This window comes from Brachyistius frenatus, unplaced genomic scaffold (assembly GCF_029030835.1).
Source record: "Brachyistius frenatus isolate BFR_SWC_R1_liver_20210118 unplaced genomic scaffold, ASM2903083v1 Contig_2, whole genome shotgun sequence".
In the NCBI taxonomy this organism is placed as follows: domain Eukaryota; kingdom Metazoa; phylum Chordata; class Actinopteri; family Embiotocidae; genus Brachyistius; species Brachyistius frenatus.
In genome coordinates, this window is record NW_027210601.1 from 8214787 (window position 1) to 8232442 (window position 17656).

At 38.9% G+C, this 17656-nt stretch overlaps 1 protein-coding gene across 4 annotated transcripts in view; it reads right to left on the reverse strand.

Annotated features, from left to right (window-relative positions):
* The window catches only part of LOC138620668 (CUB and sushi domain-containing protein 3-like), a 336291-nt gene that overhangs the window by 65670 nt on the left and 252965 nt on the right, over nucleotides 1-17656 (reverse strand). For all 4 annotated transcript variants that reach the window (XM_069698113.1, XM_069698112.1, XM_069698111.1 and 1 more), the window contains 10 exons: nucleotides 17248-17442; nucleotides 15248-15386; nucleotides 14598-14785; nucleotides 14105-14293; nucleotides 9625-9741; nucleotides 9050-9265; nucleotides 6238-6426; nucleotides 2991-3091; nucleotides 2677-2745; nucleotides 1976-2132 (listed from right to left, as the gene is read on the reverse strand). In XM_069698113.1, coding sequence (XP_069554214.1) covers nucleotides 1976-2132; nucleotides 2677-2745; nucleotides 2991-3091; nucleotides 6238-6426; nucleotides 9050-9265; nucleotides 9625-9741; nucleotides 14105-14293; nucleotides 14598-14785; nucleotides 15248-15386; nucleotides 17248-17442 — 1560 coding nt within the window. The remainder of the gene's footprint in view (nucleotides 1-1975; nucleotides 2133-2676; nucleotides 2746-2990; nucleotides 3092-6237; nucleotides 6427-9049; nucleotides 9266-9624; nucleotides 9742-14104; nucleotides 14294-14597; nucleotides 14786-15247; nucleotides 15387-17247; nucleotides 17443-17656) is intronic.

The following is a 17656-nucleotide window of genomic DNA, read 5'->3' on the forward strand; positions in this document are numbered from 1 at the left end:
ACAAACACAGTGAGGCATTGTACCACAAACACAAAAACGCAGCTGCAGTCTTCTTTGAGCCCATGTCTTTTGTTTTATATGCCAAAATAGCTTCTACCTACAAACGTATGAGGAAGGTGCAGAGGTGTAAGTAAGTAATTCGCCACTCGCCTCACACAGCACAGAGACAATACAACTTCAAAGCGCTCCGCAAATCATGCTGTGCTATCATCCTGCATGACTCCATTTAAACAATTAGATTTTCTAATTCCAACCATGCATCTAAGAGGGCAGTGACAAAGGTGGGCGTGCTTTGGTGAACATCAGAACACACCTTTACCACCCCATCCCACGATGAAATCAGAGCTCTCCGAGAGCTTTGTTAATCAAACGTGACAAGTTTCTTGTGATCATCTCAGTGGTGGAATTCACAGTCGGTTCTGTGATGGTTTCACAAATGAGAACCATTTAGAGCTAAATTGATTCAGTAAGTATGTTACATTTGTCAGGAATTAGGAGACACGTCACATGGCATTAAACTGCTGAACTGATGTGGCTCAGATACTAATGAGATTTTGCTCTTTGTCCATTCTAGCTCTGTTTACCTGCTCATAGCTAAAAGTTTTAAATAATACACTTGCAGCAGGCCTTTTTGTCTTCAGGATGTGACAGTTCATCATAATGGAACTCAGTGGAGGTGAAATAAACATGGGAAATAACGACTTGCACGCAATCAAGTTATAGAATAAATGTAATGTAAACACTGCTAGTACAATATGTATCTAAATAACAGTTGCTATTCAAAATTTTGGTGATCATAAAGGGGTTACATCTGAATATATTATTTTCTGTACAAAGCTTAAATGTAGAATCTAATATTCATTCTGTTGCTTTGCATCTTTCCTGCGTGCAGGAATGCCTTCAGTCTATGTCTAGACAGGCTCCATTCACTTGGCAGCAAATGCTCAAATTTTGAGCCTTGTTTGGTTCTCTTGTTTGAATTTTCACCGCCTCTCGTTGGCATTAAATCCATGTGCCCTGCTCCAACCAACCATGCCAGGCCCGTCGACCATGTTGTTGGATAAGACAGAGGTTTTTAAAAAAGATTCATCCAAGAACCAGTGTCAAAACCCTGTGAACAGTACGCAGCCCTGTTGACAGTTCTGTCATCACTCAGCATGAAGTCGACCTGAATGTCGACTTGGTTTGAGGTTCTGAGAAAAAAATTCTTTACTGCAGTCATTTGTGATCTACATACTTGTGATTTGTTTTGGTGATTTTGCTTTACAATCAAAATATTCCAATCTTAATTTAAGTTATATTAAAAAAAAAAATGTTAGCTAAAGTCTGACAGTAATTAGTGTTGAGTAAGCAGTTTTGTTTAAATTTATTTTTTAGGGATTTTCAGTTTTATCGACCAGTTTAAAACATGAATTATCAAAAAGTAATCAGATATAATAATTCACATTACTATTAAACTATTAAAATAGTTACATTACCTATTACATTTTTAATAGGGTAACTAGTTATTTGTAACCTATTACAGTTCAAAAGTAACCTTCCCAACACTGTAAATAAAACATTGTGATTTGAGCAATGACATAAATTTAACAGCATGTGTTAACATTTAATTTTACATTTCTGTCATTGTACAAAGTGTGATAGTGATCTACATGTTTTCTGTATTCCACTGAAAGATTCAAGATTTCAACATGAAAATCCACAGTTTATGTATCCTTTTTTATTTTTTAGTCACCTACACCTACTCAAGGTTGATAAAAACGTACAGTATGTTGCTGTTGGGAAAATGACAAATGTATTGGCAATCCAATACATTTTTTATTTACTGTGATAAACCTATGTTTTGTATACAGCACATTCTTAATGGGAGCTGAACTTTGAATTATGTAACATTTTGTTACTATAGATTCAACAACATTAGAGCATGTGAAAGTAAAACGTTTAAACTGTTTCAATGAGTTAACCATAAACTTACTTGAGTACACCAGCTTGAATCCTTCCCCTGTATTTTCCGCATCGCTGTAAAATTCCAGCCAGAGATGATTTGAAGTGGAAATCAGCGTCAGGCCCAACATGGAAGACCCAGTGAATGCTCCAAGAACGTGGGCTGTGTTGTCTTTACCGTCGTGAATCTGTAATAACAGCACAATGCACTCGTCACGCGACATACTTAAGGACCAAACAGGAACAGATTTTTTTTTGAATGATGACTGAGCAGTGTTAGACACAGATATCGGGCAAGAAGAATGACATGGGACTCCACAAATATGTGCGGTGAGCCTTGTTTTTCTATCTATTTGTGGGGTCAAAAAAACGAGAGCCTTCTCAGGTTGTGGGGTTCGACTACTTTATGAAGACCAAAATGGGGTTAAAGGTTAAGGTTTTAGTGTTAAGGGTTAGTTAGGTTTAAGTTAGGATTAATTGTGATGGTTAAGGTTAGGGTAAGGGGCTTGGGAAGGCATTATGGCAATGATAGTCCCCCACATAGTCCCCACAAAGACATAAAATACAAGGATACGTGTGTGTGTGTGTGTGTGTGTGTGTGTGTGTGTGTGTGTGTGTGTGTGTGTGTGTGTGTGTGTGTGTGTGTGTGTGTGTGTGTGTGTGTGTGTGTGTGTGTGTGTGTGTGTGTGTGTGTGTGAGAGGGAGAGAGAGAGAGAGAGTGTGTGTGCTTACCTTGAGTATATCGCCCTGGGCGAGATGAAAGGTTCTAGCAGAGATGTTGATGCCTTTCCCAGCTTGCACCTGGAGTCAACGTGAAATCCAAATTAGCTTTCCTGACCAGCATAGCGGAAAACATGCACTCACACAAGTTTGAAGATGGCTGGTAAACTCCACAAACTTTCATAGTGATTCTTAACATTTGCCCCAACATGGAGTTTCGAGAGTCTCTATTAACCTCTCTTAAATAATGTCAAGGCTCAACGAGCCATTATTTCATTCAATAAAAACACTTTTTCTGCATATTAAAAGATGTTAACATTTAGTACCTGGATGCTGTAGATGCACTCATGGTTGTTGTCGTAGTTCATTGGGTAGTTCGGGGAGAGCAGTATCCCTTCATTATTTATAACTGAAGAGCCACACTCCGCTGAAAAGAGAAAGCAGAGCATTAAAAAAAAAAAAGACCCGGTTTAATATTATAATATTATATATAGGAGTATTATAATGATGTGGTGCCACTATGGGCAGAATGTTTTGTTATGTCACAAAATGTCACTGTGTTTGAAACTTTTATTTGATAAACCAAATCCGGCCTCCTCTGACTTTTTGAAGTTGTTCGGTTATAGTCAAAGTTTTTGCCAACATTGTACAAGCAGTTATCCTCAAAGTGATAAGTGATAAGATATTTTTATCCAACATAAGACAAATCTTTTTATCCACTAAATGGATGGGTACTTCTAACGAGTGCTTGAGTGTTTGTGTGCCTGAGAAGAAACTGCCTTCTGTTTAGTAGAATGAGCAGGTTGTAAAATTCTGAAACTAATTCACCTAAAGACACCGGCTCTCTGCACTTCTCATATGTGCCCTTTATCAACAGTATCCAAGTACCTATCCTCTTCTTTTCACTTCCTCTCCCTTCTCTCCTTTCCCCACTCTCTCTGTGTCTGTACTGTTGTAATCCTCATATTACAGCTGTCATATCGTCAATAAATCACCCTGCTATAGTTTCCATTTAGAAAATTACCTCTCCACCCTCTCCCTCTTTCCTCTTTAACTACTGCACTCTTGCACTTTCTCTCTCTCTCTCTCTACCACTCTATGAATAGTGCCTCCTTTACCCTCCTCTACTTCAATCAACCTTCCTCTTCCGCTTCCCCTGAGTTTTCTTTTCTCCTCTCCCTATTGCTCTTTTTTTTTCTTTTTCCAGTTCCTCTTTTCTCTCGTTTCCCTGTCTCCTTTCCATTAGCAAAAGAGCTAGAGATAATGTCCAGAAATAAGAAAAGAGTAGAAAAAAAACAAGCCAAAGGCATGTTTGATACTGTAAAAAAAAAGCCTCTGCAAATCCTTTCTGGACAGTAACAATATGTTTGGAATTAAAAACAGCCCACAGAAGCAATAATTTAAATACATGTCTTAATTAATTGAAATCACACAAAAAACACTCTCTCTTTGTGTTTTTCTACAGTTAGGCAGCAGAAATACAACTAAACAATCCAAAGTTTACATGTAGTTCAAATTTAAGAGCACATATTACAGTAGCTATTTTATTATCTCTTTTCCTCTCCTCTTCACCTCCTCCTCAGTGCTGTGTACAACATCGTGTAGCAATGCAACTAAATGCACTGGAACTAAATATAGCAAACTGCACCACACAACAGAACACCGACACACAACACCACTCCCACCTCTTTGCATTATCAGTTTTGTCACATTGATCACAATGAACCAAAGATGTGCACACTGGCACCAGAAACATCATGCAAAGCTGAAAATAAAATTGGAATAAAAAATGCTCTCACATATAATCTGAAATTGAAAAGGTATACACTGCTTTTATTTATTTTACTAGAACTGGAGCTGGCTTTCTGCACCTGTTTTCCCCATATCATGTACCTGTAAAACGATGCATCCTAAATGCTTGAGCTTCAGGACAAACAATTTTCCTTGGTAAGTCACCACCTACAGTTTTTTTTTTAATTTTTAAGCCATTCACATACATTTCACGGAAAAACTGAATTAATGCACAATGTCTACATTGTGCATTACTTCACTACTTTAGGCTACTGCTAAAAACATGAAATGAATGAAAAGTCCAACAAAAATGCAACTACAGTAGAAAACACGATTAAATAAAAGGCACACACATTTTGAAACATAGGCTTTCAAACAAGTTTAAACTGGCGATGGTCATCAAGTTTTAAGAATCAACGTTGAACTGTATGAAGTATGAGATAAAAAGGCATACTTATCTTGAATTAAATAAAAAAGCTAATTTGACGAATCCAAAACCTTGTAAAAAAAAAAATGCTCGAATGAGAGCTAACTACTGATGAGACGTTAATTCTGGTTCTTACTGTCACAGCAGCGCTGGAGCATACGAATAATACACCACATAATGGGAAAAGTTTGTCCTTCAAAGTTTTTTTCCCTGAACCATTTTTTTTTTCTCGCACAAACACAGGCCGTGCGGCCATTTTTGCCAATATGTTTACAAGCATCTTGCTCTGTTGCCACAAAGTTGATCATTTGTGTGTTTTCAGAGTGTATCTTTGTTCACTACAAGTTACAGTTACAAATGTTTTCTATAAGAAAAAACACTGTTAATATGTGTGTATGTATGATAGCTCATAATTGAAAACCCCACTGAAAGAGCCATGATTTTACTCATTATTCCTCAAAGCCAATGTCTTTATTTGCAACTACGCAATAGTTAAATATTTGATACAATTCAGGATAAATGCACATTTTCCATTCAAGGTGAGACATTTTCAACTCAAATCTTTGCTGCAATTTGAAAGTTGCCTAGAGCATACGATTCAATGAGTAATCCCCGTAGACCGCCTGAATTTCATGTTACACAAGATCTGTTGCATGTACGACAGTGTAGTAGGTGGGATACTGCTACAGTTACATCATGTTCTATTAGAGGCAATATTGTGCATGGACCTACTTTAAATTTGATCATACAAGATGGAAACATTTAAGACAAACACCTACACCGTGGCTTGGCATGTTCTCGTCACAACGTTTTCTTTTCAAATAGCTCATTTATCATATGAAGGATATTTACTGGATGTGCCCCCCCCCCCCACAGGTTTGATTTGTTTTCATGCTTTATGCTTTCTGAAACTGCCTTCCCTTCATCATTTCAGTCTTGAAAAACAACATCTCAGACCGTGATAAATAATAAATTGTTCCAAGTGTTTAAAAAATTCACAGTCATATTTTTGAGGATTTCCTTGACAAAAAACGGTCTAAATTATAAGAGGCGATACAGGAATGTGAATAGGACCAAAGTGTCTGCATGCTGCTGTTTTACTTTGCAGAAATATCATTGGCATTTACTGTTACTGCTGAAATTCAATTAATTCAGATGTGGTTTTTACACAGACTGCTGCATGAAAGTTATTTTCGGTTAATACTGTTGTTTGTATCACAGCTTTGAATGGCTGCGTTTTACTTATAGAAAAAAACATGTAAGCAATTTGCAATTTACTTTGCTTGGTGACCAATGTTGAAACCTGACAATAGTGCTGATATTAAAACAAACGCAACAGTAATATTTTCACATACCAACACATCTCGGTAAAGGAGCGCTCCACATTCTCCGCCCGCCTCCCAGGCAGATTAACTCTGGCGCCCCCTCTAGACGGTATCCCATATTGCAGGAAAAAGACAAAGTGTCTCCAACGCCAAAACTGTAGCCGTTTCTCCCGCCGAACCGAGGCATACCAGGGTCCTCGCATGGCTCCAAAGTATATTCTGCAGGGAAAAAAATATATTGAATGCATATCAAATACATGAATAGAAAAGAAAATGTACAATGAGTCAACACTGTGAAACCTTCCCCTTCTATGCTTCTAACTAGAAACCAGGAGCAGATAGTATACCAGTCTACCATGTACAGTACATACATTGCATATATGTTTAAAATATGTAACTTATTTGATTTTTGTAAGTGTGGTATGAGTGCTGTTAGAGTAAATGAGAAATTATGGCATGTCAGGATAATCTTCTCCGAAGAGTGGTAATTCAGTAAATCAATTCCCATCACTCTGAGAGTTCAAAAAGATCCACTCTAATAACTTAAATCAGGCCAACACCATAATCATTTAATATTAGCTGAAAAATGCAAAGACTTCATGGCCAGGCCATTAAAAGACAACTTAAGCACAGGTGTGAACACTTGTTACACAAGTTGTGAGTCTGAGTTGACTCCAACTTGTCCTGAACTGAACTGGTCGAGTTTGTGTCTAAGGTGCAGCAGGAGATGTATTTTCAGTGGGCTACAACTGATGATGTGACGTGTATCTTAGAGCGTGCTGCTGGAGGATACAGCATGTTGAGTATGCTGAAATTGGGAACTCAAATCTGTGGGGACACATCCCATGTACAAGTTTCTGAGTATCAGCTTGTGAATATGGGAGGAGGTAAAATGGCCTTCAGGGCAGACCTAAACTCAAGTGTTCTTTTATTCCCGAGTCAGTGAAGGTGCTCTGAAAGGGAAGTCGGGCAGAGGTTATTGCTTATGAGGGGCCAAAGTGCTTGTACTAAGACTAGATTTTTTTTTTCTTAATTCTTTTCCTTATCTCTTTCTTTCTTATAAGAAGAGAGTGGTGTTAAGTAAAGTGTGGGCAAAGAAACATCTTAGCTATGGGAGTAAATGTATTGATTTGGTTGTGCTCAAGTAACTTTTATGTTTGAATTGTGAGGTAGTCTGATGGTGTTGTGTTGACGAAACCCCGAAATACATCAGCGTTTTTACTCGTGGTATAGAGTGCAAGACTCTATGAGTCCTTCAAAGAGTTAGGCTCCGTCTCTCCATGCCGCATGAAATATTAAATTGGATCTGATTCATCACACTGAATCTTCTTTAGAGTATTAGTAACTCTCAAACTTGCAAGGAGTCAAATGCAGCCATGGTTTGGGATTGCATTTGTAATTTGTAAAAATGTTCCAAACACAACCGCTGAGGCTATAAGAAATAAATCTTCTTTTTTTTTTTCTTCTTCTGGCACTGTTTAATGTTGAATTGCATTTACAGTAGTCCAATGTTGCATAACCTCTGTCAGCTGTTCAGGTTTATTTCTTCAGCAATTTATGAGATTTTAAAGAAAATCCTTGAAGCCAAGGGTGAAATGTCAGTTTCAAGAGTGTTAAAAATTCACTTAACACGGCAAAAGTTTTGTATTGTTCATATTTAACCCGAGAAAACACCGTTTCAAGAAGTGAATCACTGAATAAAAACAGCTAAGATGTAAAAAGTTGGCATAAAGAATCTGGCCACGCAACTACACATTTAAAACGTTAGAGCTTTTACTCGTCAAAAAACAAACCTTAACCTTTCTCTGCCCCAAAACTAGACTGCAGGGCAATTTCTAAAATGCTTTTTGAATATCTCAGTGTCAGCCCTGTGACTATAATCTGAATTGTGGTGTTCCACAAGGCTTAGTTTTGGATCCCATTTTGTTTGCATTGAATATGTTTTATTTTGAGAAAACATTTCAAGCTTTAAAAGGTAACTCCACATCAGATATTTGATGGAGGGAAAGCATGCCTAAACCGGCCTCCAGACAGTCACTCGGTTGAAAGATGCAGCACAAATCTCTTCAAACACTGACCACAACCTGTTGTACTTCAGTGACCACCAAGCTGTAATTCAGCATGGTGCAAACTTCTACACAGGTTGTGGCAATACATGCAGAATTATTAGACTGGGTCCAGTGACTCTTTTAATGTACTGTACACTGTAGCACAACTGTTTCAATTATGCATTACATTAACCAAAAAAATAAATAAAATATAGGACATACATAAATGTGTATTTTGATAATGGCCTAAACCTAAATTAAGATTTGGATGGCTAGCAATCAGAATCATAATTTTATGATCGTCAAATCAAAATCTCCGACCATTTCAGAGCTCTGCAAGGTCAGGGACCCACATACATGAATGCACTTCAGCCTCGTTTCACCAGAAAGTCACAGTGAACCTCTGATCAGGGCTGGTTAAGAATCACCCTGTGAGAAGGTGCCACATAAATGCGTTTAATGACATATCTTTAGGAGCGTAGCAGTTTGAAGTAGAGCTGACTTATAATTTACTAGAGTCTATTTAGGAAAAAGTAATTACCTGTTCTGGTAGAAATGTTGCTCTGCTCTCTTCTCTTTAAAGAGAAGCTATAATTTCAGTGTTGTCTTAGATCCTCCTTGTACCAGTTTGTAGGCTGATCCTGGTAGAAGTCCTGCTTAACTGTTTAGTAAATCCACCACTTACAGCATTACTGTGTCAGAATGTGAATTAAGAGTCAAATCAACTCCTTGACTTGACTAAACTGAGGCTAAATTGAATCCGGGATAAGTGCGTAAACATTTAAGTAAATTACCGGAGAAAGTTATGTTGAAGCCTTCGTATGAAATGGAAAAGTCAGAGATGAATCGTAGCTGGGCTTTGAAGTTGCCATAGAGACCAGCATTGATGTTGCTAGGCAACTCGTTGCCGGTCAGGCGAGCCAGTGATTGCAGGAAACTCCCGTTCTCGGTAACCAAGAGGTAGTCGTGTTGGTCCTCCAGATGAAAAGAATTGAACTGAAACTGGACTCCTGTTTGAGACACAAACACAGGATGAGTTTGAAGGTACGTAAGAAGTTTTGTTTTTTGTTCTGATTCATGCGCCTCAATATAATCTGTATGAATCATTTTTACAATGTGATAACAGTAGACACAAATCTTAAATTGTTATCATCACAATGACATTGAACAAAACGTGTGTTTTACTCAAATGCTCTCTATAAATGGTCTTATACGGACCTCTGAATAAACCGCAGAAGACTAAAAACTATTTCAAGTTTGTGGTTACAGTACGGCAGCAGCTGAGCCACTGAGCTTGCTGTGTGACTTGGGACTGTCTCTCACTCTGTCTCTCCGTATTAAGGACTGTGAATCTGTGTGTGCCTCTTGCCTTTCCCGTGGCTGACTTCGACGGTCCAGGTACAGTTGAGAGATGAAGGGTAGCTGTCTGGATAGCCGGGACTAAGGATGGTTCCCCAGGGACCTCTAACGTCCCCGCCACATAGAGCTGGATAGATCGAGAGAGACAGAGTGGGAGAGAGAGGCAGGGGGGGGGAGAGAGAAGAGCAGAGACAGGGGACAGAGACAGGGAGGAGGTTAGCATCAGATTTGTTGATAGCTAAAACAGATAATGCCTCCCGGTGGACCTTTAATACCTGTTCTACTGTACACACACACTTAAGAGTTGCATTTGATGTGTTTGACTTGTGCCATAGAAATAAAGTTTGATTGATTGATTGAATGAGTGTCTACGCACTATAAGAGGAGGAGAGGTAGACGGACGTAGAAAGAAAAAGAAACTGAGATCCTCGAAGAGTTGTGTAGAAAGGTCTGCACGCACTGATAGCTGCAAATCTTGTGGTCTTCAACATAACAGAAGATGGGAGGACATTGTTTTAACAATAACTTATATTCTTTAAATGTTAAAAATATGTATTCTTCCTACTTTTGCATAAATCTATGACATGAATAATATAAAGTCTGCCACACACTGCATTGGAATTATAAATAATAATGCATAATTTATTGGATATTTAAATGTCCTTGAAACTAACCAGTACCTGAGCCGAGATAAACTGCAATTTTGTTTATTTATTATTATTTTTTTTTTAAATAATAATGAGGATTGGGTTGTTTAATTTAACTAGAGTGTGTTAGGATATAAAGAAAATCTCTTCAATATATCTGCATTATATGTGGTATGCTATAATGACAGTGACCACAGTCTCATAATTGCAAACCAGACAGAAACAGCTCTTGCATAATTACAGTAACACTCTGGATAACCGGCGGTCAGAAGGGCCTGTACCAGCCCACATGCAGGTAGACTCCATATGCTAACGCACGGTGATTAAATAGTTTTATGTCCTAAATGATAGCAGGAATGATCTCCGGGCAGAACAAAATGTACATTTCAGCTTTTCTGCTTATTAATGATCTCAATTGTCCTCAAGCTTTAAGATCCATATTGCTAATTAAATATCTTCCACAGTGTAGTGATTTATCACCACTTCGCAGTCACATTGCAGTGCCTCTTTGCAAATACACAATTATGATTTTAATTTTTGTTTGGTGTTGAATATCTGGCAAAGAAAAAACAAATATATAAATATGTTGGTTTTTAGTCTAAAAACCAATAATATGAAAACACTAATGCATAAAACACTCAAGTGAAAATCATTTTTAAAAAAAATCCCCAAAATGCAGTGGATTAGATTTGAGATAATGAATGTGTGGGGAAAAAAGTTATTAAAGTAGTTGCAACTACCTCCTAAAATGCAAAGTTTCTTGTTATATAACGAGATACCATCTGGATAATAAGTATAATTTCTGTTATTGTCAAATGTGGGAAATTTGAAACCTGCTTGGAAGATTTTGTTGCCATGAGATGTGCAGTCTGTCGGCTCACAAAGGTTTTGAAGCAGGGAAATGAGACATTTAATATAAAAAAAATCCAGACAAAAAAACAGGCCAGATTATCATTTAAACTTGTTTTCCGCAACATTAATGCTGTGTTATAGCTACATAGTGTGCAAGAACTATAAAACGCCTTTTGTGTCTGAATTTTTATTTGCTAAATTTTATTTGAAGTGATTCAAACCAGTGGTATTCAAAGCAGTGAAGCGGGACGAATGCTTCTAAGAGACGACTTAAAGCATTTTGAACCTCACAGTACGGCCTCAGGATGACCCTGCGAGCTCTGCACGTGGTTCCACTGCGAACATGATTATGCAGGAGGAGACTTGATCAAGTCCTCAGCAAAAAGCTTGGAGAAATCTGTTGATCATTCTATGCATACTAATGCATGCATATGTTGCAAGGTGCTTCATTTCTGCTCGCTCTAGTTGGTTCATCTTACAGTGGGCTGGCTATCCTGTCATTTCCTCTTACAATAAACCTATAAAATGCCATAACATTACCTCAAAAGTGCAACGGTGGCAGAGCAGCAGGGAGAAGGTCAAACCTGAACGTTCAGCTGAAGTTTGCATGAGCAGGACATTTTACCAGGTACTGTACGAGGGAGCAGAAAACCACCGACTCTGACAGCTGCAACCCAGATTAAAATCTGTATACACCCTTCTTTTTGCTGACGGCTGCTACAATCACAAAAATAAGAGGCAAGAATTGAATATGTGCTCAAACCGCAACAGGGCATCTGTATCTTCACACTCAACCATTGTTGGTTTTAAGAACATCGGATTCCCCGAAACCAGAGGACTGAGGAGGAGTGAGGAGAATGTTTCCAAACTAAACAAATACACAGATGCAAACATGCACGCACGCACACAGACACAGACACACAGACACACACACACACACACACACACACACACACACACACACACACACACACACACACACACACACACACACACACACACACACACACACACACACACACACACACACACACACACACACACACACACACACACACACGGACGTAGACACACGGCACAATTAATTATTAACACTTTTCAGCCAGAAACCTTATTTTGAATGCTGAGCTGGGTGAGAAATTTGACAATGTTTTCTATTTCCCTCCATCTTACTCTGTCTATCTTTCTTTCAGATCTCTTTCCATTCTCTCTATTTGTTAGCGGGTCACTCCTTCCAGTGGCTAATTCATTTTCTGTATCTGAGTGGAGCTGCATTAAGTGAGTCCATGTTACTCTATAGACATGAAAAAAAAATTGGCAAATTAATGAAACATGTTAACTCATAGCTGCTTCATAATTTATTTCATTCATAAAATATCTAGATTGGAGAACATCTCATGAATGCATACTCTTTAAACATACCATTACATTAAACGTGTTTGGCTCAAAATCTTTAAAATATTCTGTTTGGCTGCTGTGATAATATTGTCATTTTCTCTTTCATATCATGTTACATACTTCAGCAAATGTAGGAATGTAGCTTACTTTCATCTCTCCAAATGTAGAGTGTGAATAACATTTGCCTCGCTGCCAATTTTTTCAGGGCCAAGACGTCTGCCTTTGGTGATGACTTGCTTAAATTCAATGTGTACCAGTTGTCAATCATCGGGGTATTCCATTCCTTACCACCCACAGCAGCAAATAGATCCTATATTTGTATGGGTGCATATTGTGTAAACACAGTCTAATGGCATTCAGCCTGCAAATTCCAGGCAGCGTGCTTGATGTTTATGCACTCAAACTGCCTCCTTGGAGGAAACTACCGCCAGTCCCGGCAACTGTGCAATTCAAATGTGGTTCATAAGCCAAAGCAAGCAAGCCACCACAAAACTGATGCAGCAGTGCAGCATCTTTCCTTCCCCCCTCCTGCTCCTCTGTGATTGGAGCAAGAGAGAGACAGCAGAGAACTGGCGAGAGAGAGAGAGAGAGAGAGAGAGAGAGAGAGAGAGAGAGAGAGAGAGAGAGAGAGAGAGACTTGTTTCCCTCCTCCCCTCACCCACTCTTGTGCCCCGTCCCCCCATCCCCCCGTCCCCTTGATTTGAGAGAGAAGAGAGAGGAGGTGACAGCCAACACAGGCTCTCGTCAACCCTACCTCAAACCTTCCTGTGTTCATGGTTCACACAGGAGAGGAGGTGACAGGAGGCATATGGATAAAAGCAGCACACACACATGCAGGCACAAGCACACACGTATGTATTCAGTGCACATGCGTACACACACACTCACAGATACACAGACACACACACAGTACTTTGCCCACAGATCTCTAATCTTTTTCTCAAATCATCCTCTATCAGCCACAGCAGCCTTCACTGCAAATTGTCCCTGTGTGTGTGTGTGTGTGTGTGTGTGTGTGTGTGTGTGTGTGTGTGTGTGTGTGTGTGTGTGTGTGTGCGTGTGTGCGTGAATCAACCAGTGGTTTTGTCGCAGAACAACATGTGACTCAGCTCCCCGTACAGGGATGGCAGATCATCTTCTGATTTCTTTTTTTGTTTTTTTAAACACACCTCAGCCTTGTGTCACAGTGCAATAAAAATGTCTATTATAATGGACAAAGCAGATGATCTGTTTTTGTATCGAAAATGTTTTGGGCAAAGTCTGTCGAAATGATGACAATTTCTGAAAAGGGGATTTTTTTTAATTTTTTTTAAACTTTCCATTTGTGCTGTAAAACATCAGTGGTCTTGTATATAATAAGGAGATTATGTAATGTACCATATTTGTCAATGTCAACTTCAACATGTCATTATTCCTAATTAAAAACAAGTGCTAGTAAGTGCAAGTATAATGTAGAAAAATATAAGTGGCATACATCAGTTGCATTGTGATCTAATGTGCACATTCAAATAAACTTCCTTTTCTTATTTATTCTCTGAAAAATCACAACTTCAGTTACATGTTCAAAACTCAAAGCTCTTCTGAGATATTTACCGTCGCATGTCGGTAACGGGTGGCTCCACCAGTGGTTCTTTTCACACACTAGCGGCTCCTCGTGGCTGAGTCTGTAGCCAGAATCGCAACCAAACGACACCGTGGACCCGATGGAGAAATCCTGCCCATACCGGATACCGTTGACGGGGATGCCGGGGTCCAGACATGAGTAGCTGTCCACCGTCACACCTGGAACAGAAAGGGATTACATTTCGCTGATCTGCATTATCTAAATCTCCCAGCTTCACATACAGCACCATGCTGTGCAATCATGGCTGTTAGCTTTTCCGCAGGTAAAAACCACAAGTTAGGTCAGCATGTGAAACTGTGTCTGGTGGACTACTACTGTGATAATGTGACATCAGGCACACCAATATTGAGAAAAATACGTTCTTTTTCTAATATAGTCAGCATTTGGATCAATTTCATAGACATGAATGCATGTGCACATTTGTTCATACTGTATTTCATACTGTGGTTGTTTCTAACTTACTTTCATAGACTATTTTGAAGCCAGCGTTCGAACGGCTGTTGTCCGTGGTGAACAGCAGATAAAGAAAGTTGCTGGTGCTGAACAGGAACTGTGGGACCTGGGTACCATTAAAGGAGCTGACCAGGGGAGACAGGAGGTTTGGTCCATCATGGATCTCCAGGAAGTCGTAACCCAGCTCTGTCTGGAACCTGTGAGAGCACAATGTCCGAATATCACATTGATTAGTGATGATGATATTTCCAGTCCAATGTTGAATGGTTTTCAAATAATCTACAGGTTGTGGGGCCAATTTGGTAAATGCACTTTACAAAGAAATAAAGCTGAAGCAGGTAAAACCAATGAAAAATTATTATAGACACATACTTTGGTCTTGTCTCTATTGTCAGTTCACAGCTCAGAAAACACATAACTTTAACAACAGTATTACCTGCCTTCCTGATTAATATGTAACTCTAAGTCTTGATTTTAGAGCCAATGAAACTAAAGACATCATTTTTATATTCTTGGTGAATCCCAGTAAACTTTAAGTCTTGTAAATCTTTGCTTGTCAGATGTAAGTGATGAAAATTTTGTTGAAGCTTCACAATCCTGCCCATTCAAAGCTCTGGGAGTCATTATGACATGCAGAATCAAAGAATTATGCCACCCACCGGTCAAATGTGATTTTGATGGAACGCCCAGGCTCTGATTCAATCACCCACTCACAGCTGAGGGAATCTTTGTAGTAACCAGGCCACCCAGGAGACAAAATCACTCCACTTGGAGCTGAATAATGGCCTCCGCATGGGGCTGTAAGGAGGCGAGAGGAAAGAAAGGAGAAAGTTAGGGGAGAGCTAGAGGACACCCAAGTCCAGTCTGAGTCTAAGTGAAAGTCCAAGTTGATGTATGATGTATGAGAAGTGACAGTGAACAGATCTGACAGGATTTACATGTAGCTTTGGTGGGTGAATCAGCTCCACCAGCAGCTGACGGGCAACTTGAGGCAACTTGGATCCATCTTTTATTCAGTGTTTCAAGCTGGTTTGCAGCAAAGGCACACAGCCTGATGCTCTGATTTAACAATTCAACAATAGCATACCAAGGTTCTCCAGGTACTTTGGAGAACTGGCTGGAGTTCTACTGGAGACTTTATCTCAGAGAGTGATACACCAAAAGAGAAATTTAATTTTTGTTTTGTTAATGTATTCAAACCTATAGCAAACAAATACATTTTTTTGTCCACTTTTGGGATGTATAACAAATCAGAATGCCTTCTGATGTCTATTAACACATCAAGAAGACATGGAGCGAAAGTAGTATTGATCTGGAGTTTTGTTTCAAGCTACTTGAGGAATAAAGGTCGAATATTAACTCTGCTTTAAGCGCTCCACCAACTTCTGGCTGTCTATTTAGCTGCTGAAAGACTCTATTTCACCAGTTAGTCATTAACTTTGCTGTTCGGTGGTGGAACGGTAGGGTACAGTGTGTTCACAGCAGGGAATAATAGAAAGTGGATGTACGTTATATAGGAGTTTTTCACTGAGTAACATCTTCCACGCTACACACAGTCATTTCATCCACTGTTGATAAAAGATATCGATTGAGCTTTAAACATCCCGTAAGAAAAATTATTCAATGTATTTAAAATCACACCAGATTATATAATTGCTCTTACAAAAGGATAACATCAAACATTATGTAAACTGATACTGTGTAAATATCTATTAACACTTAAAAGCAACATGAAGGATCGAGCCACTGTAATCACAGGCAACATTAGGCAGGAGCCATTCTGTTGTAGTTGTCTTTTAAATGTGATCTTGTTTAAAGTTTAACTAAGTGTCTGAAGTCAATTTGTCCTGGTCTGTACCTCCTGAATACAACCTAGTGGATTTTCCATCCAAGTAGTAACAGACACATTAGATACAATGGATGTGGGGACTTTAAATGACCTGCTGCTTAATTAACATGGTGCTTCTTTGTACTATTAACAGTTTTATCCACAATAGCTGTGGTGGGAAATATGTTGAAGTAATTATATCAACTGCTGGAACTTTAGATAGAGCACTTCTCTGCTCCTGTTAATTATTTTTTTGCCCTCAGAGTCACAGGCCAAATTCAGATCTCTGTTTTTTGTACTTTCACACATTTGAACGGTCATATAATTATCCTGACAGTATACAAATGATAAATAACAGTGCTGTTGTGTGAAATAGCATATAATAAGCTATATATGAAATAAGTACAGTTAAGCTGGTGCCATGTAAGGACTAATATTGAGACTTAACTTGACATTTAAAGAAAGCTGTTACAGTTGGATTACATCCAATTATAGCTAACATATTCATATGTCATTAACTTCATATTGAGTTGAAGGTCATATACGTCGTTCTCTTCCCAGATGTAGCGACCAAGAAAGCATTTTATACTCCTACTACAGTCAGAGTGTATTTGTAAGCTGGTGGCTGTACCTTTGGCAGCAGTGTATTTCAAGTTATTTCCCTGGATAATTAACTTAACTGGCCACCTCCATATTTTTTCCTTCCGTTGAGCTGACAGCAGATAACTTCACCCTTGTGTGTGTTTATACAGGGGTAATGATGATACAGTATCTTGGATGACATATTGTTCCCTCGTTAATAGTTTAAACAGAAATCTAGTCAAAATGTACCTTCACATTTCGGGATGGGCCCACTCCACATGACTTTTCCCTTCTCTAACTGACAGGTGATGGTCTCTGTTCCCTGGGTTTTTATAAAACCGTCCTCACAAACCACAGAGATGGAGCTGCCAAGCTGAAAGCTGTCTCCAAAGCGGCGGGCGTTGATGGGAATGCCAGGGTCCGGGCACTCATTATGGCCAAATGCTGTGGTAAAACATTACAGGGAGACACAGACATGATGTAGGATATATTAAAGATTAGACGTTCACAGACACATACAAGAGAAATGTTATTAGGGAATATGAGACCTGTACTTTATGGGCCTTCACAGGCTACATTTTGCTCATCATTTTGATTAAATTTCTGAGAACCAGTCATATAGATCTATTACTACAACTTGACATCTTTGAATTTTCAG